At 41.8% G+C, this 26,649-nt stretch overlaps 3 protein-coding genes across 3 annotated transcripts; 1 reads left to right on the forward strand and 2 right to left on the reverse strand.

Annotated features, from left to right (window-relative positions):
- Window positions 1-164: 164 nt before the first annotated feature.
- Window positions 165-13,931, forward strand: LOC101845693 (telomere length and silencing protein 1 homolog). Its single transcript, XM_005099067.3, has 9 exons — window positions 165-329; window positions 1,792-1,906; window positions 2,754-2,812; window positions 5,872-5,952; window positions 7,067-7,138; window positions 7,967-8,098; window positions 9,115-9,251; window positions 10,853-10,954; window positions 11,572-13,931. The coding sequence occupies exons 1-9, from the start codon at window positions 232-234 to the stop codon at window positions 11,664-11,666; spliced, it is 891 nt and encodes a 296-aa protein (XP_005099124.1). The 5' UTR covers window positions 165-231; the 3' UTR covers window positions 11,667-13,931.
- Window positions 13,932-14,430: 499 nt separating this feature from the next.
- LOC101850478 (piggyBac transposable element-derived protein 4-like) lies at window positions 14,431-14,778 on the reverse strand. Its single transcript, XM_005099088.1, has one exon. It carries the CDS (start codon window positions 14,776-14,778, stop codon window positions 14,431-14,433), a length of 348 nt encoding a protein of 115 aa, XP_005099145.1.
- A 5,613-nt stretch (window positions 14,779-20,391) lies between these two features.
- On the reverse strand, window positions 20,392-22,365 carry LOC101850720 (piggyBac transposable element-derived protein 4-like). The gene is made up of 3 exons (XM_005099089.1): window positions 21,671-22,365; window positions 20,997-21,211; window positions 20,392-20,945 (listed from the first exon to the last, which is right to left on the reverse strand). The coding sequence occupies exons 1-3, from the start codon at window positions 22,363-22,365 to the stop codon at window positions 20,392-20,394; spliced, it is 1,464 nt and encodes a 487-aa protein (XP_005099146.1).
- Window positions 22,366-26,649: the final 4,284 nt, after the last annotated feature.

Raw genomic sequence — 26,649 nt, forward strand, 5'->3', positions numbered from 1 at the left:
TTATTATTATTATTATTATTATTATTATTATAGGGCCTACTTATTATTATCGTGGAATATTATGTGTACTATTTTCGGTTGGACCTAAACCAGTCTAAACGGTACAATTCTCTCTGCGTTGGTTAAAGTTTCCGTAAGAGCTTCCACTTCCGGTCTATTTTCACACATCTTCCAGCGTCCTGACTGGTTTGGTTTCGTTTCTTCTTCAACTTCCACTCCACACCATTTACCATGGCTGACTCTGGAATCAAGCGTAAACGAAATGTTAGACAACGTCAGGCGTCATCTAGCAGTAGCGACGGTGAATCCGATGAAAATGAAAACACAAGGTATTTTGTAAAGATTTTTTTGTGTGCATTTAAAAACGTGTTTGTTAGCTCAGCACTGCCACTCCCACTGCCAGGGACGATTGAAGTCCCAATCGAAATCCCACGTTTCTTCAATAGTCTTCATGATTAAAAAAGCAAGCCCAGTTGATGAGTTGTTCGCCGTTCTTTTTTTAATCACACGACCAGAGAAAATATCTTATTAGCATCACGTTGAGGGCTGCTCTCATACTTTACTCATAGTGTGGTGGTGCTTGCCACACATCCTTGCCCTTTGCCTTTTTGTTTCCCCAGGGATGACGAACCTCCTGAGTGAGATTGAGAACTGACCTACGAGGTCTGTCTCAAATAAAGTTTTCCTCAGTGACCTTGTAGTTCAGTTCGTTAACTCTTATCCTGCGTCTGTGCCCAGATGCGTATCTTATCAGCAACCGATTACGTCGGACGTGCCGGGCAGGCCGCCGGGGTCACTCACTCAGTGTGTACTGTTGGTGTACAGGGTGACCCCGGCAGTTCCTTGAGAATTTTTAAAGGAAGCAGTCTTTCTCTATTTCAGTTCTTGAGACTTGAGATCGCCTTCAGTGCAACAAGCTAGCATTGGGTACAGAATCAACAACTAATGACTTGCCTTCCACTATGCATTTTGTTGTTGCATAGGGGAAAAAAACAGCTGCGTCCCCCTTATTTATTTTAACTTTTTTAAACGAAGTGTATACAGACCCGGTAACCGGGAACAAAGTCACGAAGTATACAGACCCGGTAGGGGAACTGTTTTGTGATTTCGGAAAGTTTCAGCGCCCAGACCCGGTAGTGTGTGTGTGTGTGTGTGTGTGTGTGAGTGAGTGAGAGTGAGTTAGAGAGAGAGTGAGTTAGAGAAAGAGAGAGAGAGAGAGGGTGACTGCTCGATTGAAATTAAATGACATTGTTCTTTTCTTGAAATTGTGATTCCTCCAACTCCAAAACGGATGAAAAACTGGCGTTCATCGAAAAGACATCCGCAATCTTCATTTAGATCTATATCTACACCTAGATCTAGATCTAGGCTAGCCTTGAAACTAGATCAATGATTTATATCTGTCTGTCTAGATCTAGACCTAGGCCATAGATCTTGAAGAACCTAGGTCTGCCCTGAGCCAAGAGGGCGCTGAAACTTTCCGAAATCACAAAAGAGTTCCCCTACCGGGTCTGTATACTTTGTGACTTTGTCCCCGGTTACCGGGTCTGTATACACTCCCTATTTTAAAATGCATTTTAATGTTATAGTTTGGTAATACCTGAGTGCGTTTTAATTACCTTTTATGCAGTTTGTGTGATTCGAATTGGCTGGACCAGTACAAAAATACAGCCATTTTCGAAAGTGTCCACTTATTTTTTAGGACAAATATTGTATGTTAATTTATTATACTATTTAAGAAAAAGCGGATTTTGTAAGATATGTTTTCTATTAATTTTTCCGCTGTTTCAGGGAAAAACTAGAAGCAATGCGTGCAATACAGAAGATGCGGTCACGACAACATGGAGTGAGTGCAGCCAGTCTTGCACTGGGGAAGAAAATTGCAAAAACAGAAGAGATATCTGATGTAAGTAGCGGTATTAGCTGTCTCTTTGATTTTGTCTTTGAATTACGGGACATTTTTTCCAAGTTTTTGTTGGAAAAGCTTTAATTTGTGCAAATCTTAGCTGTTTTCTGTTTGTTCATTTAAAAAATAATGTGAGGCATTGTCTCAGCCCCTTTAATAAAGTCTGTTTTAATGAGTAATTTTATCACCGAAAGCAAGACAAATTAGCAAGCTTTAAAATGATACCAACAACTCCACATGTTCAAAAATTGGTGAGCGCCTGATTCCACCACGTCGTGACATGTATATGAGGCATCGTGGTGAAATCAGACATTCGTCAAAATGATGAAATCAAAGGAATCTGCATTTTTCTAGCTGCTGCTAATTTTTTTTCAAATTCTCTTTGATTGGCTCAACACCTTTTATGTCCATATAAAAACATATTACTGTGTGGATAGTACCAAAAAACGTTCATTTAAGTCACCAAAATGTAAATTTCCGGTTTTCAAGGACACTCAAGCTCAGGAAGTCACCATAATTCGGCAGCCGTTTTATTGCTAATTTTATCTGTCATAACAAGCGACCTCCACATCCTTCAATCTCGAATATCTCGACTTCTGTTCAAGATAGATATGTGTATTTTTTTTTGCCAAATGCAGCACAAATGAACTAGCTTTAAGATGATGTTAATAACTCTATATGCCACAAATTGATGAGTGCCTGATTCCACCACGTCGTGACACATAATGTATACCAATCTGAATCTCTCACTTTATTTTAGAAAGCTAATGGTATATGATGGGTTTTTTTTCATTCATCTACTTCCATTCTCCTATGTTATTGTTATTATTATCTTTTCTTTCCCCAGGCTGACCCGTTCAAAATGAAAACTGGAGGCATTGTTGACATGAAAGCTTTGAAAAAGAAGTAAGTTAGCATTGTGGTGACCAACATTTCCTGTAGGTTTTTTTTTTTTTCTCCAAATGTTCCCTGATTTTTTTTCCTATTGAGCAAGATTCTACTCTTTCTGTTTAGTGCGTAAGGCTGCTAGGTGTTCGTTAGAGATTCATTAGGTTCCGCGATTTTTCCTTCCCATTGATTATTTTAGCCAAAGTAAATGGTCAGTGCACTTGTTGTTTTTTTGTTCCTGTTTTTTTCTCTGTTTGCAAGTAGCGGTGGCAGTAATATATATGAGCTTTTGCCAAAAGGTGGGGGTGTTTGCTTAAGGACTTTTTAAATCAACCACTACTCATGGTAAAATATGTTTTCTTCTGAAAACTTAATGCATATGGCAAGGAAAAAAGTTGGTCAAGCTGCATGAGCAAGTAGATTGATGTGTGCATCTTATATCTCTACATAGAAAGATAATAGTACTAAAAATAGGGCATTTTTTACTCATCCTGAGTGCACACGTAATTGTATGTTAAATACAGATTATTGTTAATCTTAAACTATCAAACAGAAGTGCATTCAAACATTGAAAATAGTTTGTATACACCATTATAACAGCGTGTGTCCATTAAAAGGGTTTTATTTTTTATATTAATGATGTTATTGCTGAGTAAAATTTATAAATTCGTTCATAACTCGTGTCATAATTACATCATCAGACTTTCCAAGGTCTAGAAAACCCAAATCGTTAAACATATCATCCCGGGGAATGACCGGTATTAAACATTGGTTTGACATTGATCCATCAGAAGGGTAATTTTCCGCTCCATCGCATGGTTTTGCTTAAATATGACTTTGATTGAGATAATCCAGGTTTGTCATAATGATGTTATGAACAAACACTTTATGATATTTCTGCAAAATATCATGTGAGGGACTTCCCACTGTTTCACAACATCCTTTTACATGGTGGGATGAACATGGAAGAGTATCGTGCTGATGACTCAAAAGAGAAGCGAAGAAGAGGCAAAAATATGCTTGTCATAATGGATTGTCATCATGTTATGAACGTGACAGTGTGTCATAATGGTTATGAACGAAACCTTATTCCATGTAATTTACAGTTGTTTTGGGATGTATTTTTAATTTTAACCCAACTTGAGGATGTATTAGACCTTGCTTACATTCTGATATTTTGATTTTTATCATAAGTGTATGGGTCTGGATTTTAATTAGTATTTTACTTTTGTAGTAATGGTTATGAACGAACTTCATATTGTACTCTGCGGGCTTTCTAGAGTTGATAAACATTAAAAACATGAACACAGATACATATTATGAGGAAACTTTCATTTAATATGAAATTTTAAAGTAAATGACAGGTCAAAATATTAATTTTTATGTCAAAACTGAAGTTTGTCATAATAGTTATGAACGAACAATTAAAGGTATTCTAAGGGTTTTTCAGTGATTAAACTTTGAATTCTTCCAACATATAACCTTATTTTGAGGAGAATCTCATAAATTAAAACTATTTTATGTGAATGACAGAATAATAAGTTAATTTTTTGGGCCCATAGTAAAATTTGTCATAATAGTTATGAACGAAATAGTGTGTCATAACGGTTATGAACGAAACCTTATTCCATGTAATTTACAGTTGTTTTGGGATGTATTTTTTATTTTAACCCAACTAAAGGACAGAATAGACCTTGCATACATTCTGATATTTTGATTTTTATCATAAAAGTGTAAGAGTGTGGATTTTAATTAGTATTATACTTTTGTAGTAATGGTTATGAACGAACTATTTATAGTCCATTTTATATATTTTGAGGGCTTTTCAGTGTTAACAAACTTTAGAAACATGTACAGAGATACATATTATGAGGAGAGTTTCATTTAATAAAAGTTTTTAAAAATGAATGACAGATCAAAATGAGTAAATTTTTAGGTCAAAATTGAAGTTTGTCATAATTGTTATGAACGAACCATTTTAAAGGTATTCTAAGGGTTTTTCAGGAAATAAACTTTGAATTCTCCCTACATAGAGGAATCTATCATATTTTAAGGAAAGCCTCATAAATGAAAACCGTTTTATGTGAAAGACAGAACAATATAAATAAATTTTAGGGGCCAAAAGTAAAATTTGTCATAATAGTTATGAACGAAACAGTGTGTCATAATGGTTATGAACGAACTTTAAATTTATGCATAATATGCCCTAAGACCAGTTTGCGTTTAAAAATAGCTGTTCAATGGTCTTTCATTTATCACTTGACTAAAATTTAGACCAGAGTGTTATTTTAGACAATTCTAGTCGATGAAACTTGATATAATTGATAGTATTTTGGTCACTTATTGTTCGTTCATAACTATTATGACACAAAAAAGTTATTTTATCAAAAATTAATAAAGGTTTTTATAAATTGTCAATTCTATGTAATTTTGGAAGTTATTTGCTATGTCTCAAAATATAACATCAGCCTAGCTGAAGAAAGCAACTTTGAGTATTCATAAATTTGTGTCATCATTGTTATGAACGAACTTTTTACTATTTCCGTCATTCAAGTCAGAATTACACCAAGACCATTGCATATACTGCTTTGGCAGTTACTGAGTCTGAAAGAGCAATCATTAGGCTATATAATATGGGTGATTAAAGAATTATTACATAAAGTTGATTTTGGACCTCATTTGTCACACCCAGGTATCCCACCTTTTGGCAAATGCTCATATATATATATATGTGCATGCTAATTGATTCAGATTGCATGGTTCAGCTCTGTGTTTGCGCTAAAGGCATCATGTTGAAAACTTACTATTACTGTACAATGTTCTTAATTTTCTGTCTTACAATCAGAACAGCTTTCTGAGGATCTTCAGAAATCAGGTGTCTTAGAAACAAAGGCTTTTTCTTCTTTTGTGGATTTTTTTCCCCCTGCTCTATCTAAATATTTTATACACCTTTTTCTGTTTACATATTGTTGTCTCGCAACTTTTTAAATTTTCTTTTTTTTAAGTTGTCCTTTCTAAAGGTACACAAATGATAACTTGACTGATTCTTAAAAAAGAAAATTATTTCTTTCCTATAGACCTCTGACAGGAGAGGCCGCTGAAGCCATCGGAACCGCATTTGCTGCAGAGACCAACAGACGAGATGAGGATGCTGAAATGTAAGTGCTTCTTGGAAAAACCTTACATTTTTTTTTGTTCTGCCTGTAGACTAAGAAATCATTTTATTGAATAAAAGTAATCCCATCACAACGTCTTAAGCAACACCTTGCTCAAGAGGAATTTGTTCATCCGCTTCATAAGTGATGAAGGATTATCATACTATGTATGCTATTGTAGAACAAACTTTCTAATGGGAAGTGTGAGGCAAATTGTCCGTTTCTTTCATAGAATGTGTTGGTTTCGCTGGGTTTTTTTAACACAATCTGCTTGTGTTCGATCTCAGTTTTCTTGTAGATGAAATATTACCGTTCAATATTATGTGTAATTTTTCTTTTTTCATGGAAATTGCTTTAGTGTGAAATGTTACAATCTCAGGTAATTGGAAAGCAGGTTATTTTGTTTTATGGCGTCGGTGGCCTAGTGGTTAGGCTCTCGGACTTGCAACCGTGAGGTCGCGGGTTCGAATCCCGTCAGGGGCCCGACGTTGTGTCCTTGGGAAAGGCACTTAGCACAAATTTTCCTCACTTCACCCAGGTGGAAATGGGTACCTGGCAATAGACAGTGAACGATCTTGTCAGTTTGATAGTGTTTGAGCGTGTGAAATCCGCAGCTTGCACTGTATGCTTCCACGGAAGCCGAGAATGTTTCCGAGTGTTATCAGAGGATTGCTGGGGTAATGATAGTTGTAAAGCGCATAGAGCATGCTCTTGAGCATGGATATGCACTATATAAATGCAATTATTATATTATTATTATTATTATGGCTGAAGCCCTTTATAATTTTTCTCACCTGTGGCTTCGCTTCTGCCTGTCCATTACCTACTTTCTGTTGCTCATTCTATCTTTCTTCAGGCTCTTTCGCTCCTCTATTTCTGTCTTCAACTCCCTCTTCCTTTACATCTACTTCTTTTTTTTTCTCCCCCATTCACAACTTATCTCGCTTAACATCACTCTCTTTCAATCTTTATCTCTCTATCTTTCTATTTCTTATCTTTGTCTTTCACTCTCCTTCTTTCCTTCCATCTATCTCATTCTCAAGTCTTTGGCTTGCTCAAAAGCTTATGTCCTATTGTTACTGACCCTCCCTCACGTTTTTCCTGTGCGATGTTCCAGGCTCAAGTATGTGGAGGAGGAGCTGGCGAGGAGGAAAGGTCACCATAAGGAGGAGGAGGAAACCAAGGACAGGTGTGTGGCTGGGCTCTTTGTCTTTGTTTTAGTATGGGTTTTATGGGTTTTGCAATACAAGTACGTCGTGCATGTTAGTGCCGAAGACTGGGGATGTTACTAGAGAGTAACTAACAAATGAAATAAGGACGATAGATATGTTTGATAGGAAAGAAGGAGCAAAGAACACCAGAGCACCAACCTCTGTGTCTTGACAGACCTGCTTGTTTTGTAGCCTGGGAATATCTTGCACAGTGTGGGTTTTACCTCGGAGATTAAAATTTCTTATGGGGGACCTAAACAAGTAATATGGGGGAACTGATTTGTGGAGAAGGGGGGGGGGGGGGGGTGAGAGGGGGACACTTCGGGATTTTTAATGGTTTGTTTTCATTTTCATTTGCAAAGTGGTTTGGTTGATTTACTCAATGATCTGATGGTCTTGAAATTGATTTCTGGCTAGTCTTTCATCATGTTCAGGGGTTCATGTCGTACCATATCCTTTTCTCCGCTCTTGATGTACTTTTAGATTTGAAAACCTTCTGGGGGGGGGTTAATTTATTATTTACTTTCACATGATTACCCCAAAGCTGTCAGTTTAATTTGCTTATGTTTGTCTTGGTAAAGAATTTTTCTGTAGACTTATTAGAGTTAAGCCTATAAGATGTAGTTTGTAGCTACTTGTGTGTCTAAATGTCATTGTGCATTCTGATGTGATGTGCTTTTTCTATTCTGTGAAAATGTCATCTTAACTCGCTTCCTGGCAAAATGTCGGCAGCCGGATCATAGAGACTTTTTGAAAATTGCCGCTCATTTTTGTTGATGTCAGTTTCATGTTCGCTTATTTTTCAGCCAAAAATCTCAGACAGATTCTCTGTATGACCTGCCGGAACATCTCAAGAAGTATTCCTCAGAGAAAAGATCAGAAGACATGTTGTCCAATCAGATGCTTTCGGGAATTCCTGAGATAGATCTGGGTATCGAGTGAGTACTGAACTAGTCTAAGTATCACAGCAACATAATTTTGTCTGGTAATGCTGGGGTCAACTTGAACCATTGCCGTAAAAATACTTATTTTTCATTTGCCCATGACAGAAGAGCCATGAAGTTTTACTACATGATAAAAACATGACTTTACTAATCTTAGTATTACCCTCTGAAAGTAAAATGGCTATGGTGATATTTATCATTTTGACCTTCCTTACTAAAATTATTTATGAATAATGCCTGCTAAGGGGTTATGCGGGGCATTTTAATTTAAAAATTGTATAAATTTGTCGTAGCATTTTTTAGTTGTTATGATATTCAATTTTTGTTTGATGGATTGGACATGTCTCCACCACTCCAGTGTAAAATATCGAAGCTTAGTTCTGGATAATAGCGACGATAGAGGTTTACTTTTATGTACTGTGCTTAGGAATGTTCCTTTTCGTTACAGCGTAACATACTCTGTTGGTTGGAAGCTCTGAAAGAAACATGCAATTTTTTGTTTTAATTGTTTGATCAGGTCAATTACTAGAGCTGTATGCCATTTAAAACCTGTTATTTATTTTTATACTATGCTTTTTGTATTCCTCTCCACAAGGACCAAGAAGTGAATACTGTCATAATTTAATTACAGTTGCTCTTGATAATTTAGAAACGAAAATTGAGTGAAGTTTGACCATTTTGTAAATATTCGTACCTTCTCATGTTTTATCACTCTTATTAAGAGATACACAGATTTGTTTAAAATACAAGTATTGCAGTTTTTCAAAATACCATTAAGTAAGAAGCTGATAGTCAAGAGCAACCATTTGCTTATGTTTGTGCAGCAGAGACTTTGGGATTTTCTTTTGTTCTTTTGTTTTTCACTTAGTGGGTGGTTGGCGGGTGCTCTGGTGTGGTTTGCTTCTTCTTTCCTATCAAACATCTATCGTCCTTATCTCCCCTTCATCGAAAAACCCCTACTAAACTAAAACTAAAACTGTTTTTCACTTTCCTGCTCTGATTTCTCTTAGTGCAAAGATCAAGAACATTGAGGCCACAGAGGACGCAAAACAGAAGCTTCTGGAGGAGCGGAAACGTCTGCGTGAGAACATGCCATCTGCCTTTGTCCCTAACAATGTCGCTGTGAACTTTGTACAGCACAACAGATGTGAGTTACCCTGTTTTTATTCTGTAATGTCACGTGGAATTCTTACATTTTATGAATGTGAAGGCACGGAAAGAATTTTTTTCTAATTGAGATTTTTGAGTGCTCACGCAAAGCCTGAAATTAATAATAATACTATTTGCAGGAAAGGTTTATGATGAAAGTGGTTGAGAAATTGATGACTGTATTGGAGGTTTCCCCATGTTTGAAGCTATTTTAACAAGGTGGACTGCTTTGTTTCGTGTTGCCAAGTACAGACCTGCCACTCATCCCGATTTAATCAGGATATCCCGATTTTTTTTGGCCCCAAATCTCAAGCATCCCGATTTTCCCAATTTCAGTCAAGTGTATCCCTATTTTTTTATTTTTTTTCAGTCTGTTTCGTCGGATTAAAAAAAAACTTACTCTGGCTTTTTCTGTGTCACGGGAAGCAAACGTTGAACTTTTTGTAAGTGGGAGTTTGGACCATTATTTTCCTAAATATCAATTCCGGATTTAGTAGTTGACTCGCCCCAAGTTGTGTTTGATTTTTGCCCCACACTCAGAATTCTATGATGATAGCCTCATAACTGCGACATGCAAATACTCGATTTATAATATTCGTGGTTCTGCTGTTACTTTCAAAACAAGCCTCGTCCGAGGTCTAGTATCTGCGCGTTCACACCAAAACACTCGGACAAGCAACAGTCGTTCTAACCCTTGCACAGCTGACTGTGCTGATCTAGACTAACACTCGACCTTTGTCGTTGCTTTGGTCTGAACACAAATCAGGAATAAGAAAGAAATAATTTGTTGGTACATTTGGTCTGTCGGCTGTTGTCGTTAGCCTAGAATGACTCTCGCTCGTCCAAGTGTTTGGTGTGAATGCGCAGTTAGTCGGTCTTGTCGATAAAACTGTTTCAATCGTGCGTTCGCATTTCGTATCTCGTGACATGACTTCGGCGTGTCAGTTCCGCCTGTGTTGGGGACCATCCGTTGACCGGGTCAACTTAAGTCCATGCACACTGGTTGAAGTGTCTTTTGGACTTATTGGTGATTGGTGGGAGTTACACACTTGAGCGCTTGACGTGATGTTTTTGGATTTTAAAAAAGTAATGACAAAACTCATTCATGCACACACGATATATATTTTTATATTAAATATTTATAGACACCCCTGGAAAATTTTTAAGTAAGCTTGGCAGTCACCTTGGTGATTTTAACTGTTGATCCCAGATTTTTTTTCCCAAATCCCGATTTTGTTCCCTCTGAGATCCTGATTTTGAGATTTCATAGAGTGGCAGGTCTGCATGTATTATGAATTATTTTACCAAAAAGCCATATCGTTTTATCCCTGTCTGAATGGGCAATGTGATGGGTTGCATGCTTATTTCTGAAATAGGTTCGGGGTTTTTGTGAAACAAATTCAAGGTGGATATCAGCAATCCCAAATTACAAATTTCCTGTTCTTAATCTAAGACAAGTTTCACAATTTCATGCAAAAGAATACTAAATCCAAAGACAGAAAAGAGAATAAAACAGCACCTAGACATAAATAGCGTGTACCTTAAGTAACATATATGTATGTATATATATAACAATTGGGTTTGGTGCTTCCTCCTCAGTCAACATCGATGACAACAAGCCCAAGTTTGTGAAGAAAGTTGAGGAAGCCAAACCAGAGCCTGTGCGGGTCGGTGATGTGGACAAGGCAGTAACTCCAGCTGGTAAGTTCTTGTGAAAGATGCCACTCATTTTTGTTGCGTGCTTAATTCCTTACAGAGATTCCTTTTAGTTTTAGTGCAAAGGTTTTTGTGTGTAGTGTCTTCAGTTGAAGTAACTTTTTACCTTGTATGCAGAAGTTTTGTGATTTTTATAAATAATTACATGTTTGATGTTAACAAGTCTTTAGTGATGACCTTGAGAATCCTCATTTAATTCTCTCCCCCCCCGCGTCCGTTCTGTATATCATGCTGTCAAAATGATTGTTATTACTTTAGGCCCCTAATAACCTAATTTGCAAGATTATAAACTATTTGAGTGAATGATGATAACAAAAGGAGACTAGTATGTTGAACTTCTTTTGCACTCCTTTGTTTCCTCCGTCTGTGTCTCATTTTTTAAACAGAAAATAGCCATTATCAAGCTGATGTGCTCCAATTTGAATCAAAATATTTTTAAAACATTTTTTTTTAGATTTTGTTATTCAGCAACTAAAGTTCGGAGTATGAAAGAGAGACCCGAACTCTTGTCTTGCCTGTAAGGGAAACTTTTTTTTTTCAAAGACAATTTGTTCTGATGCTGTGACTTGATGATGAAATATCTGCCCTTTCTCTTTTCCCAGAAACGAGCACGACGACAAAGAAGAAGTCTAGTGAAGAGAAAGCAACTGACGATTTCCACTTTGAGAAATTCAAGAAACAAATGCGTCGGTTTTGATTTTTTTTTTAAAACGAGCGTCCTGTGTTCCTGCGTTGTGCCTGTGAAAGGAGCAAGGAGCATCCTCTGTTGACCATGTGAGATGTTGTCTCCCCTCCAGCACGTTCCACATCTATATACCGGTATTGTGGCATGACATGGTTGGTCGTTACATATGATTCTGATACTACGGGTAAATATTACGTGTGTACATTCCTGGCCCACATGTGAAGCTGCAATGTTGAGTGTCACTGGCCAGATGTTCTCATGACAGCAAGATGTCTAGAGACGGACAGAAGCAGAAAGGGAAGGGTGGTAGTGGGAAATTGCACAATGAGTGCACCATTAGCTCAGTTAGTATCTTGCTGGACTGCAATGTGTTTGACCCTGTTTGGGTCCACATTGAGTGCCTTTATGGGCTGGGGTTGTTAAGGGTATTTGTGTGGCTGTCCAGGAAAACCCTTCACATGGGTCACAAATGATTCTTCTGTCAATTCTTTGTCTCTATCACTTTTGAGTTATTTACATATTTGGATTCTGCATTCAATTCTGAACATTTTGCTTTTTATTTGACTAGATTATCTTCAATAGATCAAAAGTTATGGCCTTTTATGTATGGTACCCTCCGAAAAGTCACTTTTGAGAAAACAGCACTTAAAAGTTGAGGCCTCCCCATGTGTTAATGATGTCAGTAAAACACAAAAATTGCATGCAAACCATTCCAAAGCATTTAATTACAACATAGTGGTTAGTTGAAGAGTTAAAACCAGAATTTATGAGGTTGAATCACTTACAGTGGTGCATTCTGCCTGGCGTCATTGCCGTGCCTTGCTGAGTTGGCCTCAGCCACGTCCACGTCCTCTGCCACGTACATTCTGGTCTACTCCATTTGCTTGGCCTGGTTTGGTCTTCTTGGGAACAGGTGTATCCTCATCCTCATCACTGGGCTCCTCTGGTGGAAGTGGAAGTGTGGGGAAAGGGGTGACGATGTCATGCTTGTCTGCTGCAACAAAGGGGTGTATTTCTTTGTGAAGGTAGGCCTGCCTCTGAGCACTGAGACCTGTCTTTGGAATGATCTCTGGCATGGTGTTCTGTTCAGGCATTTTCTTAACCATGTCATAACTCTGTTCTTCGACGTCGATATTGGTTTTCACCTTCTCAGATCCTGTCCTGTCCATGCGAAAGTGGTGGAATGACTTGATCCCCTTGATTTAAAAAAAAACCTGTCAGATAAGTAGTCCAGTCGTACGTTGGGACCTCTGTCGGTCCATTTTCAGTTCCAATCAGCTTCCCAACATTCATCTGGGATGACGAGTTGACTGTTGACTACGTCAAGAATATCCTGCAGACAGTCAACTTTTGTTCATCTGAATTTCCGCTTGATGAGGCCAAAACCTCCGTATGGGCTGAATTTGGTATGTCCAGTAATCAAGAAGCTAAGACGAATGACATGATTCCGACCTGTTAGGCACCTCCACAGAATATACCACATCATCTGATTGTTTTTGTTTTGCCCTGCACAGTTGTCTGCGTGAAGAAGCAGATTCGTTTCCGCAAGGCTGTGATTTTCAAGGTAGTCGTGAAGAAACGAAATAACGACGTTGGCTCCTTTGCCAGTGCTGTGGGCTTCGTCGACAAGATAATTGATCTGAATGCCACAAGCTTCGCTGTTGATCCCAAATAAACCACACTTTCAAGGTGTCTTGAAATAGATAGGGCCTGGTTGGTGGGGATCCTGTGGGTAGTGCATCTGCTGTGCGAAGTCGAAAGACACATGGTGCGTACCCTCAAATGAACAAGCAGGGTGATTTCCCCGGGGTAGGTCAGCTGGCAAATTCCGCTTCACTTCCTCGCAGACCTGCTTGTAGTAGGCCCTTTCCTTTTTAACCCTGGAAGCGCGCACCGTGTTCCCAGAAGTGAACCACCAGAAATGCCCGGTTGCCACGGCCGGTTGTTTACAAATATGGGGGTGTGGCGGAGCCATCAGCTGAGATTTTACCTGCTCCTGAAAATTGACCATTTACGGCTAAACCAATGATAAAAGACTTATTAAACCATATATTTTCTGAAAGCTGATATAATGAGCCATTCCAAAAATAATACTTATAAAGATGGAAAAGATTTTTATATGTTTTTTTTTATTGCTAGAAATTAGAATTTTCAAGTTTTACAGTTATTTAGACTAAAAGATTTACTTATGTGACTTACCTTGGCAAATAAATCCATTTTTTTTTACAATCAGAAACACACCACAGTAATAGTAATCCACTTTAAATAGCACAAACCTGAAAAAGAAGCATTAAAAAAATATTCTCCCCCTCTGAGTCCCTGGCACTGAATATCAGTTTTATAACCAGGTTGCAGGCTTGGGACTGCCTCGGCCCCTTAGAAGTAGCCCTAAAAAGGGCTGTTGAGGGGGGGGGGGGGGGGACGGACTGTTCAATCCAGCTGCTGCGGCCTCCTCTTCAAACCACGCTTATAGTCCCTGCAAGAGTGATAAATTTTGAAGCAAGGGGGGATATGCAGGCCTACTTTGCAAGAAGGGCACTCATAGCGTGAGTGTTTGCGCTTCCCAGGTTCTGAGCAAACGACGCAGTCACGCTGGGGGTTCTGAACCTTGGCACCTGGCTTGGGTACGATGAGTTCCGCAAAGTGACAACCAGTCAGGCGGAGAAGTACAGATTCCCCGAGCTCAGTTGGCCTCGTGGTGTTGCTGAGAGGGGTGGGCATGAAGGAAATCAGAAGCTTGGCCAGGTCCCAGCGGAAATTGCGGTGGGTAAGCTTCTTAGCTGAAGTGGCTTTGTGCATGATGAAAGCGTTGAGGACGCTCAGCAAAAAACATATGGAAGAACACCTTCTTCCACCTCTTCAGAGTCCGTCGCTTGAAAGCGTTGTAGCTGACCATCTGATCGCTCCGATCAACCGCTCCCATATATTTGTTGTATTCCGCAACTACCTGGTGCTTCCTGATGGGCACCCTGGTGACGGGGTTTGTGCGGCCTGTGTTGACGATGTCGTCATTATGCGCTGAGGTCAGCACATTCACCTCCCTCTTGTTGGAGAACCTCAGCAAGTTGAGGGTTCTGTTCTTGAGGCAGACTGAGGGATCGCCCTTCTTCAGCTTCGGGAGCATAGCTTTCGGGGGGGGGGGGGGGGGGGGGGCATTTCTTCTGTTCCGTCGAAGAGTTCCACAGGCCAGAGTGCGCTGGTTCTTCAAAGAAGTGAAGAGGTCGTGAGTTGTGTAGAAATTATCCACGTACAAGACACGACCACAGCCGAGGAAAGACGTAATGAGTCGGTCAACGACGTCGTACATGGCTCCGAAAGACGAAGTGTCCTGCTTCCCGGTGTAAAACTCCAGGTTGGAGCAGTAGCCCGTTGCACTGTCTCACAGTTCAAACACTTTCATGCCGAACTTGTCAGGCTTATCAGGGTTGTAAACCCGGAAGGCAAGAGGACCCCTCCAAGCCACCATGGCCTCGTCAATTGCGATGTTCCTTCCCGGCTTGAACACATGCAGAAAGTTGTCTTTCAGGCTGATGACAAAATTCCTGATCTTGAACAGCGGGTCGTGGTCAGCATGTCCTCGTGGCACCTGCTCCCTGTTGTTACAAAGATGAAGAAAGGACAGAATCAGGCAGAAACGGTCCCGCTTCATGATCGACCAAAACAGTGGTAGGCTGAAGATCTCGTCCACGCTCCAGTACTCGTCGAGATCGTCAATGACGACGAGGCCCATGGCTATCACTAGCCCGAAGAAGGCCCACATCTCCTCGACGGTCACGTCCACCCAGCTTTTGAAACGGGAAGAAGGACTCACCTCCTTGTCTCGCAAGGTGTCAGCAGCGTATCTGAAAAATAAAGATAAAAACATATATATTACAAAACTGCAAAATATACGTGAACATATTTATTACTAATACTTACCACCACCAAGATATAACAACACAGTACAAGAACAAGTATATATATTATATTATAATGATATATGGACTCAACCTCATTGACAAAAATTTACACTTCTCATAATTTTCCTTTTTCTCTCACTCACACACAAACACTCCCATCTATACTACTCATCACCTCGCTCTCTCTCTCTCTCTCTCTCTCTCTCTCTCTCTCTCTCTCCTCTCTCTCTCTCTTACACTCACATACACACTCACGCAAATCTCCTGTTTGTCTCAGTGACGATGGACTCCATCATCGTCCTGCTGATCAGAAGGCTCAGGTAGTCACAGGGAGTTGCATCTGCCTCCATCTCCACTTGCAGACCGTGGTCTCCAGTGAAAGAAAAGATGGTTGAGGTTGACAATCCCTCTCTCCATGCTCTGTTCTCTTCCTCCTCCCTGCCGTTATCCTCCTCCACTTCATCTTCCTCCCCATCGGGTCGTCTGCGATTGATGGGATGTACGTTGCTCTGAGTCGAAGATGGCGACTCTGCAGGCTCCTCTATGTCAGAGTCGGCGCCGACAACTGATGAAAACTCGGTGATGAATGACCCACTGGGCCCGTCAGTCAACAAACTTCTCAGCACAGGGATTACTGAGGTCCTATACCTCAAAACCAGAAAGCGATGCCATTGTTATCAGAGGAAAATCGTACAACAAAAGGCTACGAAAGCTATTCAAGAGTTGAAGCGATGCGGAACGAAGGCAAGCAGCAGTCAACCAAAGACGCGCAGTCGGGCAAAGTAGCAGCTCGAATGGACCGCATCACTTTATCGATCAATAACGAGACTAATCGACGCGGTAGCGGTTTGCAAATACTTGCAAACTCTTTGGCCACTATTTATAGTTATGGAGAGCAAATTTCTACGTCACTCACCATAAAAGGAATGCCAAAATTTTCCATTAAAGAAGGTCAGGGTCTGTGCCCTTTATAAAGGGCCTGCGCGCTCCCCGGTCAAAATAGGTCAGCCCTATATATAGGGCTTGCGCGCTTCCCAGGTAAACGGGGCCTCGCCCTATATATAGGCAGAGCTGCCAACCTCAACCCATGAAAAGGTGTACAACTGATGTTCAAAAAGTGTAAGATTAAGAAAAAAAGTGTACAATCCTGAAATGGAAGGAAATTTGATATGTACCTAAAACTAATATACAATAATACAACTTACATCTTCAGCACAGCTTCCTCTTTACTTCTTTGTATGTAGTTAATGGCGAGTATTACATTCCATGTGTCTCCAGAGTATAACAGTATTAACAGCCAGTGATCAGCCACAAGAGCATACAAACAGCAGATGAGAAAGAATAATTTTCATATTTACACTATGTACACTAACACTTTCCAATTGTATGGATAGTCAACTTATTTCTTAGCCAAGGAGGCAGCAGTGGCTGACTTGGCTTTTTCCAAAAGCTCCTTGGGCACTTTGTCTTTGAATGAACCTTTTGAGTCCTTGTTCTTCAGTAGACAGATGTAATTATTGACCTCATGACTGCTCTACGTTTTTGAATCAGTGGCTCATCACCTTGAAGAATGGCATTTGCCTTCTCAAAGGTTGGAATCACATTTTCCAGGAACAACGCATACGCTTTCACTTCATCTGACAAAAGTTTCTTTAATACACTTTCGGCTTTGGCTTGTGTTGTTTTGGAAGATTTGTGTGTTGTCTGCCTCGAGCTCTGGGTGGTATGCTGTCTGTCCGCCGTAGTAGGTGAAAACGTTACACAGATAACCTGTTGCACTGTCACATAACCCGTAAGTTTTTATGTGATACTTTGATGGCTTTGCACAGTTGAATTGTTTGTATTTCCACCTGCCTTTGAAGCCGATCACCATTTCATCAATTGATACGTTTTCCTGTGGATAAAAGGCGCTTTGGAAAGATTCCATCAGCTTTTTCAGGAACGGCTCCACTTTATCCTGGCTCTCGGCTTCCACTCCACGTGCGTGCAAGAATGTGTGGAAAAGCACTTCAAAACGCACCCTTGACATAGTTTGTCCATACCAGGATGTCCTTTTGTGAGGCAGCTTGGTGCACCAGTAGCTTTTGATGCAGTCCCTGGGATCATTCCCAGTGGCAATGAGAATTGCCAAGAACCTGAAGAATTCTGATCTGGTCAGCGGGTCAAATTTGGTGTAAATCGAATGCTTCTTTGCAGGCGTGTTCATTTCAGTCAAGGTTCTGCCATACTCATTTATATTGTCCAGCAATTTATCAACTGTTTCGGGAGAGAGAAGAGCTAGCAGACATTCCAATTGTGTTAGATTCTCCGTTATCTTAGCCTGGTTCACTCCTGTGGCATTCTGATGAAGGAACCTGTAGTTGTTTTGCGTCCGACCTTCTGTCACCTGTGACCACTGTAGTTCAGTTTGTTGAGCCAGGGTAGATCTAGCAGTCGCAGGTCTTGATGGTCTGACTTCATTTCCATTGTTACCACTCTCATTATCTTCTCCAACTCTCCCCACATAGGCCCATCCCCCATGCCCCCAACAGCTGACGAGCCACGCCCACTTTCCCCGTCGTCGTCACCACTAGAAGAAGAATCATAGTCTTCTGCACTACTCTCCACTACTATCGCCATCGTTAAAATGCACAGAACTATGACTCACACCGGAAAAATTAGGGGGGATAGGTTTGAAAAAATCATGGTTAAATGTGTTCCATTCTTCAAACACCAAAATGAATTCACAGAACTGTCTCAAATTGCATGTAGAAACTACTGTGCAAGTTTGAAAGAAATTGGTCAATAACTTTTTGAGAAATATTATTTTGAAGACAAAAACTTTGAGGAAAATGCGATTCCGAGAAAATGACAAAAAACTGACACATTTGTGCAATAATCGCAAAATGTAAGGGCAAATCCATAAAAAGGTAACTGACATCCATAGAATACTCACACCGAGCATAACTAACACGAAATTTGCTCTGAAGAGCTAAAAATCAGAATTCTCCAGCCCCATACTGAATACTCTCCACAGCCTCTAAATCAAGTAACGCCTGTCGCTGATGTTGTTACAGACGTTACGTGTTGCAAAATGTTTTGTTGGCTCTGAAAAGCCTTTGCTCCCATAGCTTTCACTCCAAATATTTCCTCAAACTTTTTAAGGGCTGCATGACCTTTGCCTAACTCACAGACAAACATCGACATAAGCAGAGCTGTTAACACTTTTCCACCACATACAGTAGAGTGAAAAAACCCTTGGCTCCACAAACATTATGGGCGGATGGCAGGAGAAAACAAGTGGGTTGACTTAAATGTCAACTGCTCTATTACATATGCATTTACCACCATGAAATTTTCAGGATGGGTGCACAAGTGGATGAGGTTTCTTGTTGTGAAAAAAAAATTTTTAAATTATGTCACCACTGCGGCCATTTTGAATAAATTATGTAACACTTACCTGAAATTTCAAGAAAAAGTCACTTCCTTCACTCCTTGAAAAGCACAAACACACTATACCCACACAAGTATACCCAAAAATTGCAATTTGACCATCTCTGGTTACAAAAAAGTACAAATAAAGGTGGCTGGGTGATTTTTGTGGCAATCTAGAGACATTATAAAAAAGTACCCCAACAGGTGAAAACGGAGGACCGAAAAGAGTGATTGGGGGTGTCTCACAAAAAGGCTTATTACTCAGTACCATGATAATCTACTGTTATAAAACTTGCAGGGCTGTTGGAGAATTGAATAATATTTGAAATTTCACAATCATTTTTATCATGTGACTTGACAAAGATGGCTATTTTGAATAAATTATGTAACATTTACCTGAAAATTGACTAAAAAATGTACTCCCCCCCCCCTACAAAAAGCACAAACACACCATATCCTCAATATTATGCCCTAAAAAGGTGATTTGAACATCCATGGCCAGTAATAAATTAAAATAAAGGTGGCTAGGTGATTTGATGTGCAATTTAGAGCCATTATAAAAAGGTACCCCAAAAGGTGAAAACGGAGGACCGAAAAGAGGGATTGGGGGTGTCTAACAAAAAGGCTTATTACTCAATACCATGATAATCTACTGTTATAGAACTTGCAGGGCTGTTGGAGAATTGAATAATATTTGAAATTTCACTGTCATTTTTATCCTGTGACTTGACAAAGGTGGCTATTTTGAATAAATTATGTAATATTTACATGAAAACTGACTAAAAAATATATAATTTTTTGACTCCACAACAAAAGCACAACATTTAGGCTGAAAGAAAGCACAACACTTAGGCTGAAAAGAAGCACAACACTTAGGCTGAAAAAAGAAAGCACAACATCGAGAACACGATATGTATGTGTATGTTCATGTATTGCGGATTGTAGTTGTGGATGAATGGGAGAAATTTGAATTTGAAGTGTTGCAAAGCATGCTTGTGGTGTATGTAGCTACAAAAGATTCTAAATGTACTCACTGTGACAAAATATAATCCAAATATGTGGGCTTGATCCAAGTGAAGAAATAGCACTACAACTCCAGCTGCTGCCGCGCCTGCCTGACGTCCGCAGCAGTGTGCCAAATCCTGAAACAGTCCCTTTCGACACACAAGGCAGTGTTGCACTGTGGGCAGTAAAACCTTGTCTGGGCCCGCTTCTTTATGGTCGAACAAACTTTGCACAGAGGGCGGTGTTTGGCGTCGGCCAATTTAGCCGGGAAATGCCCAAGCTGGGCAGCAGACAAGCGTTCGGCAGTGGGGTTTGGCTGGGCTCGAGGTCGACCCGGACGCATGCCCATATACGGCTTGACTAGCGCATCAATCACCGATGACCTAAAGTCTTTGACGCTGTCCGTTCCACCGCCCGCTTTATACAGTATGTGTGCATTTACGAGGCAACATGTCTTTCACGTAGTGGTACAAGGCCATATACCACTTGTAGCTCCTGTGGGGGTAGTGGTAATTCCTGTGGAGCTGATCAAAGTGATCCACCCCACCCATGTAGCTATTGTACGACTCCGCTAGAATCGGCTTTTGGACTGCGCGGAATCCTCCGGGAGTCTTGGAGCAGCGAATTCTTTTGTGCATCACACCGTTGCTGTGAACGGTGCTCAGCAAGCACACACGCTTGGTGTCATGCCAGGCCGTCGCGACAAGATCGCCAGCTTTGGCGAAGACGGGATCGTCTCCTTTCCGAAGGGGAAGATGCACTTTTTTCAGCTGCTCCGGAAAGCCCTTCCGTGTCTCCACCACAGTGCCAACAGCACCCGTTTGTCTATTCTGCAACTCCCTGAAGAGTCCCGGAGAGCTGTAAAAATTGTCGCAAAACAAAATGTGGCTCTTATCCAGGTAGCCGTCAAGGAGGGTCTCGACCAGGTGATTGGTAAAGGCTTTGCCGTCAGGGAGAGGGAAAAAGTCCTTACCTGTGTACACCACGAAGCGAAGGCAGTAATATCACACAGAATCACACAGACAGAAGCACTTGAACCCCCGCTTCGTTGGCTTGTCCGGCATATACTGTCTGAAGTGGCACCTTCCCTTGAACCTAGCCATGCTTTCATCAATGCTGACCTGCTGGTGAGGATAGTAGGCAGTCAGAAAGGACGGGCTGATGAGGTCAAGGAAGTTCTGGATCTTCTGCAGTGGCTTGTACCCTGCTTGCCCCCGTGGCACATGCTGTGCAGCATCACTGGAGAAAAAGAAATAGTTATCAGTGAAAACAGCAAGCATAAGTTTTGGGGTATTGGGGGGAAGAGGGTGAAAAAAATTTGCAAAACTCGTAGGTGAACAATGTGAAGCAGTTTCAAAAATTTACAGAAAGACAAATCAACAATGGTAAGTAACGGAGGCAAGGCCAGCCCACTGCAGCATTCAGTTGCATCTAAAATAATTAGCTCTAGGCCTAAGTAGCCTACTAAAGAGAAAAAAAGCGGATGACGAACATTTACATAAAAAAGTATATAACGGTAACCTAATCTCAGATCTAGCGGTGAATGTATCACTTGATAAAAACTGGAACTAGAATGTAGATCCAGTCTATCATAGCCTAGCTAATGTAAAACCTAGAATGCCTAGAAAGATCTGATCTAGATCTACTAAATCTAGATTTACAGTAGGGTATTTCACTAGAATTATTAGATCTACTTACCTGAAGTGAAAAAAGGCCGACAACAGCTTGTAGCGGTGCCTTGACATCACTTGCTTGAAGTGGATGTCGACGAGCCAGAACGAACGCCAGTAGTCGTCGATGCTGGGCTTGGGGTTGAGACCCATGGCGATTTGCAAACCGATGAAAGCCTGCATCTCCTCGCGGTAAGTGTCAGACCACCTCTTTTTGTAATAGTTGGTTGCTGGCAAGGGGTCAAGACAGTGGGCAGCATAAGAGTTAGTCTGTGTGACCAGGAGGTCAATCACAGCTGGTGAAAAGAACAAGCTGAAAAAATCAACACACCTGAAATTTTCAGTGTCCACCAACAGTCCTGGCTGCTGGCTAAAGTCTGGTAGCCAGTCATTCACATAACGGTCCCCTGCGTCGAATAAATCGAAGTTGAAGGTGTTTGCTGTCGCAGGGATTGGTTGTGGCCTAGCACTTGGACGAGGAGCTGTGGCTGTGGTCGTGCGAGTAGAACTAGATCTACGAGCGACAGACGTGCTCGGCTGCTGCTCGTCAGACGAAGATGTCGTAGATCTAGGACTAGCAGACTCTTCAGATTCAAGCGCTTGTACGTTGTTTCCATCCCAACTAAGCCAAGAAATATCGCTGGCATTATCGGGAGCAGACTGCCCTGAGTCACTGTCCTGGCGAAATACCGTAGATCCAGATCTAGAAGTAGAGTCGCTCATTCTCGTACGTGTTCACTGCTCGAAAACTCGAAGAAAAGTGGCCGAGTGACGCTAAATTTCCCGCTAACTATTGCGAAACAAAAGGAAGTAAACACTCTTTAGATTAAGTGCGCATGTCACGAAAGGGGGGGTCACTACAATGAACGACATTGTAGTTCTAGTCATCGCGATCCCGTTGTTATGGTACACAATCACCGATCGGCGAGAAGCGCCTCGAACGGAAATACTTCCGGCTCGCCGTACGGCGAGATGAGACAGCAAAGTGTTAAAAAACATGTCTGGTGCTTCTTGTGCTCAGGGACTGGTTCGTCCCTGGCTTGAGCCCTGTTGTAGAAGCACCAGGAGTCGGGTCCCTCAGGACACATTTGTTTTGGAAAATCATCTGTGGAAACAACAGTGGAAATACGACGCCTCGATGGCCTCGGCCATCACTTTGATGTCCTCCTCCGAGGCTCCAGTGAAACAGATGTCGTCACCTGCAACCCGGCTGCCGGCAACACTCTTCACAGCCCTAGTAAAGTACACTTGCAGCTTTGCAATCTTCTCCTGGGGAATAAATAAATTAGAAAAGGAAAAAGAAAATAAGCTTAGCAAATTCCCTTACCTTATCTGCCGCTCCGCGAATGCCAAATATAATCCTTTCTGAATGCACAAACATATATACACTATATATGCACACACCAATGTCTACAGGGCATGACATCACACACGGTTAGCCTCCGCCATCCGGATATCGGACGTGAGTGAAGAAGCACTTTTCGTGTACAGGCTGGGCACACTACAGGCACCCGAAGTTGGTGGTGCGCTTCCTTTTATTTCTGTAAAGCACCCGGAAGGTGTGAGAAGAAGTACCGGACCCAGCTGCGGAAGTCTGCGGTGTCTGCGGTGCTTCCCTGCTGCTTGTTGTTCCTCCGATGAGTTATGAAGCAATGTCCTCTGAAGTCCTGAAATCCGGACCAGCAGCGTCTGTTGTTGCTTGCCTTGGCAACTACAAAGGCGTTGTGGGAGGACACTGTCGCTAAATAAAAAAATAGCCGTCTCCACCATTTTGTTGATCTGGGAAATGAATGCGGAGAAATGAAGTTGAAATAAAACTTGTAACGTGAAATATTCAAAGGGCCCAAGAAAGTAATTTTTTGGAACGAAGTTGAAGTGAAAGCAGCTCATCTGAAAGGAAAAACACAATTTACAAGAACTACAAGAAAGAAAGAAAAAAAAACACGAAAAAAAAGAAAGTAAAATCTTGGGATCATTTTTTGTCAGGAGCTGTGAAGTAAATTTAGTGGAATGAAGTCTAACTATAACCTGTAATGTGAAATTTCAAAAGGCACATGAAAATATTTTTTGGAAATTGGAACGAAGTTGACCAAAATTGGAAAAGACGTACCTGTGGTTGATGATGTAGTATCCAACCATCTGATCCATTAGATCAACGCCTGTCATGTGCTGCAGGTGGTCAGAAAGGCATCTCGGTACAGTGACGGCCCGCTGGTTCGAATTTCCTTTCCGTCTCATGACAGTTCCGGTGTCCATCGGCGAATGGAAATTTGAAAGCACCAGGACATTCTTGGTATCCATCCAGTTGCAGAAGGTCAGGTCGTTGAATTGCCCCACTCTGTACTGATGCTTCTGCAACTGGAGGGCTCTGGGCAGCATTTCAGTGGACAGGCCTCTCCTGTTTGCTCGGATGTTGTCAGCTGGCTGTATCCCCTTGCCCACCAGATCCTCCATGAGTAAACAACTGGAGTAAAAATTGTCCATGAAGACTTGTAAATCTGCTGAAAGCAAGAAGGGGTGGGTGGTGTTGGAAAAGGTGAGGACTGGCCCAAGGAAATACTCTAAGCAAATTGAAAAGTCCAAGGGTGGTCTGTCCCTGGAGAGCCCTGGCGAACACAACACAGGAGGAAGAGTCGCACCGGAAGCCGTAATGACAGGGTTCAACACCAACCTCTCCGCCACCTCACCCTCCACACTCCTCCTTGCTGTCACATATCCTGGCTTCTCTCCTGAAATAAAAAAGTGCTGGAGTTTCTTGATACCAGGAAAGGACCTGGACCACGGCTTGAAAAAGGCTTGCCTGTCGTAGGTGGGAACATTCCTTTCCTGGTAGAACTCTCCACCACTGACTGGAATTCCCGGAGGGAATTGACACTGTGGCGTCGGATTGAGTTTTTGTGGTAAGATTTTGATTGGTTTGTTTTTGTCTAGGAATGTGTGAAGTATGTCTTCCACCACATCTGGTGGGAAGGATGGGGGCACCCACGACAGGTACAATTTTTTTTTTCCCTAGTTAATTTTTGGATATATGCGTGTGTGTAGGTATCTATTTGGAATTGTGTGTCATGAAGTAGTGATTCTGGTACTGAGTCGACAAATGTGAGATATATATTGAAAGACGTTGGGTTTCTATATATGCTTACCACTTCTCGCTCTTGCAGTCCATACCTGGTCGTTACTTCGTCTATTATCTGTGGGTTCCTGATGCGTCCCGCACCCTTTCCGGTTAGCTTGACTATGTAAGTGTTTGCCTCGTGTCGTATCAGCTCTGGCCGGTCGGTGTACTTTAGACTCGTCTTGAAGATCATGGCTGCTGTTGAAAAACGATAAGAACAAATGAGTGGGTAATAATGGCTCAATACTCACCAGACTGGGAGGACCGCCGTCGTGATCATGGTGTCCCGGGGGCAAAAAGTGCAGACTCACCGATGAGTGCTGGCCAGTCAGAACTCGCCAGACGAGGTAGGCCTACTGCAACAAGAACTGATTCTTGTTCCGTCCGGCACAGTTCTTGGACTTCTTCACTTTTCTTCATCAACTAAGAAAAGTTTGTCTCCACGAAGCCCATGCTATCGGTTCATGAAAGTGGAAATTAACTGGTGGTTTCATGTTTCTTACCGTGAGGTTTCTCCACGTTATATCCTACTCTTGTGTGGTTGTTCTGTCTCACTCACTCACTTCTGACACCATGTAGCAAGGTTCACTTCACCAGTCAAATGACCCCCCAAAATGTGACTGCGAGGTAGAAAGACTGTACTTACCGACTGGCGTCAACTCACTGGTAGGAGAAGATGTGAGGATCTGCAAGGTGGTGACGCGCCTGCGCTGGCCGGCTTAGATCGCGTCGACAGGCCCTCAGAGGTCACTTCGCCGGCAGCTACGACAACGTCGGCCACTCTGGTCTCTAGCAGAACTGAGACGGATCAGAAGGGGCGCACAGAATTCCCGCCTCGCCTTTATACCCATGTTTCAGCGCCCCTAGTGTCACGGGGCTGCAACTCTGATCGGCCCACCCAGCGCCCCCTAGTCTCATGGGCCCGTAATTCTCAATTATTCATCTCTCCAATAACACAAAAAACTAGAGACACAAAGACAGCTTTATATACACCCCAGACCCTATGCTCTCAGAAGCCATGAATCTCAAGACAATGTGAAAACTGCTCATGGAGTGTTTACAATGAAAGGGAAACAACTGATAATGTAGTGGACAAGCAACTGTGATGGATTATGTCCCATATCATTACACTCATTCACTCTAGAATCTAGTTCTGACAATCACAGTGTGGGTGTCATAGGCTATTCTGCGTATGTTCACTAGATCTAGCTTTGCTTTGTCTCTTTATAGTTTCTTTTCTGTCGCTGGCACTTACCGACATTAAATCTAGATCTAGTGTCATTGGAAGGGCATTGGCATTGATTCCACGCAATTTTTGTTGGTCTACTTGCGATTATATATTGATACTGACTTACTATTTACCTAGCATAAACGTAGAAATACTGAGAGGGGGGCACAAGAGGTCAGAGCAACACTTCCAATCAAAATGTATACAAACCTCGTGTTCGGTGGTTGGAGCGTTGGTGGTGTCGGTGGTCACAGTGGTGGCAGGGGTGTCGGCTGTCGTTGCTTGTGGCGGTCTTGTGGTGGTGGGGCGTCGTCCTTTTAGTCGGTCAGCATAGGTCGCGGGTTCCGTGGTGGTGGGGGCGGTCTTGGTGGCGGGAGTGTCGTCGTTTATTTGAATAATGGTCCACTCGGGCGCAGTGTAGGCAGGCTTTGCGGCGTCAGGGGAGGGTGACCATTATATTGAGCGGGTCCGGCCCGCAGCCCGAGATCCTCACGTAGTGCGGGACGTCGTCGGGGTCGGCCTCCGCTAGGACGGTGTGACGGTCGTCCGAACCGTATCGTCTAGGGAGGAAGTCTATTTGGGAGTTTGGTTTGGCGAAGGTCCTGACGACTCGCTTGATATTTTCTTCAGAGAAAGTCACCGGGACCCATTGGAGGTATATCTT

The sequence above is a fragment of the Aplysia californica genome, unplaced genomic scaffold (genome assembly GCF_000002075.1).
Source record: "Aplysia californica isolate F4 #8 unplaced genomic scaffold, AplCal3.0 scaffold00201, whole genome shotgun sequence".
Taxonomy (NCBI): Eukaryota; Metazoa; Mollusca; class Gastropoda; order Aplysiida; family Aplysiidae; genus Aplysia; species Aplysia californica.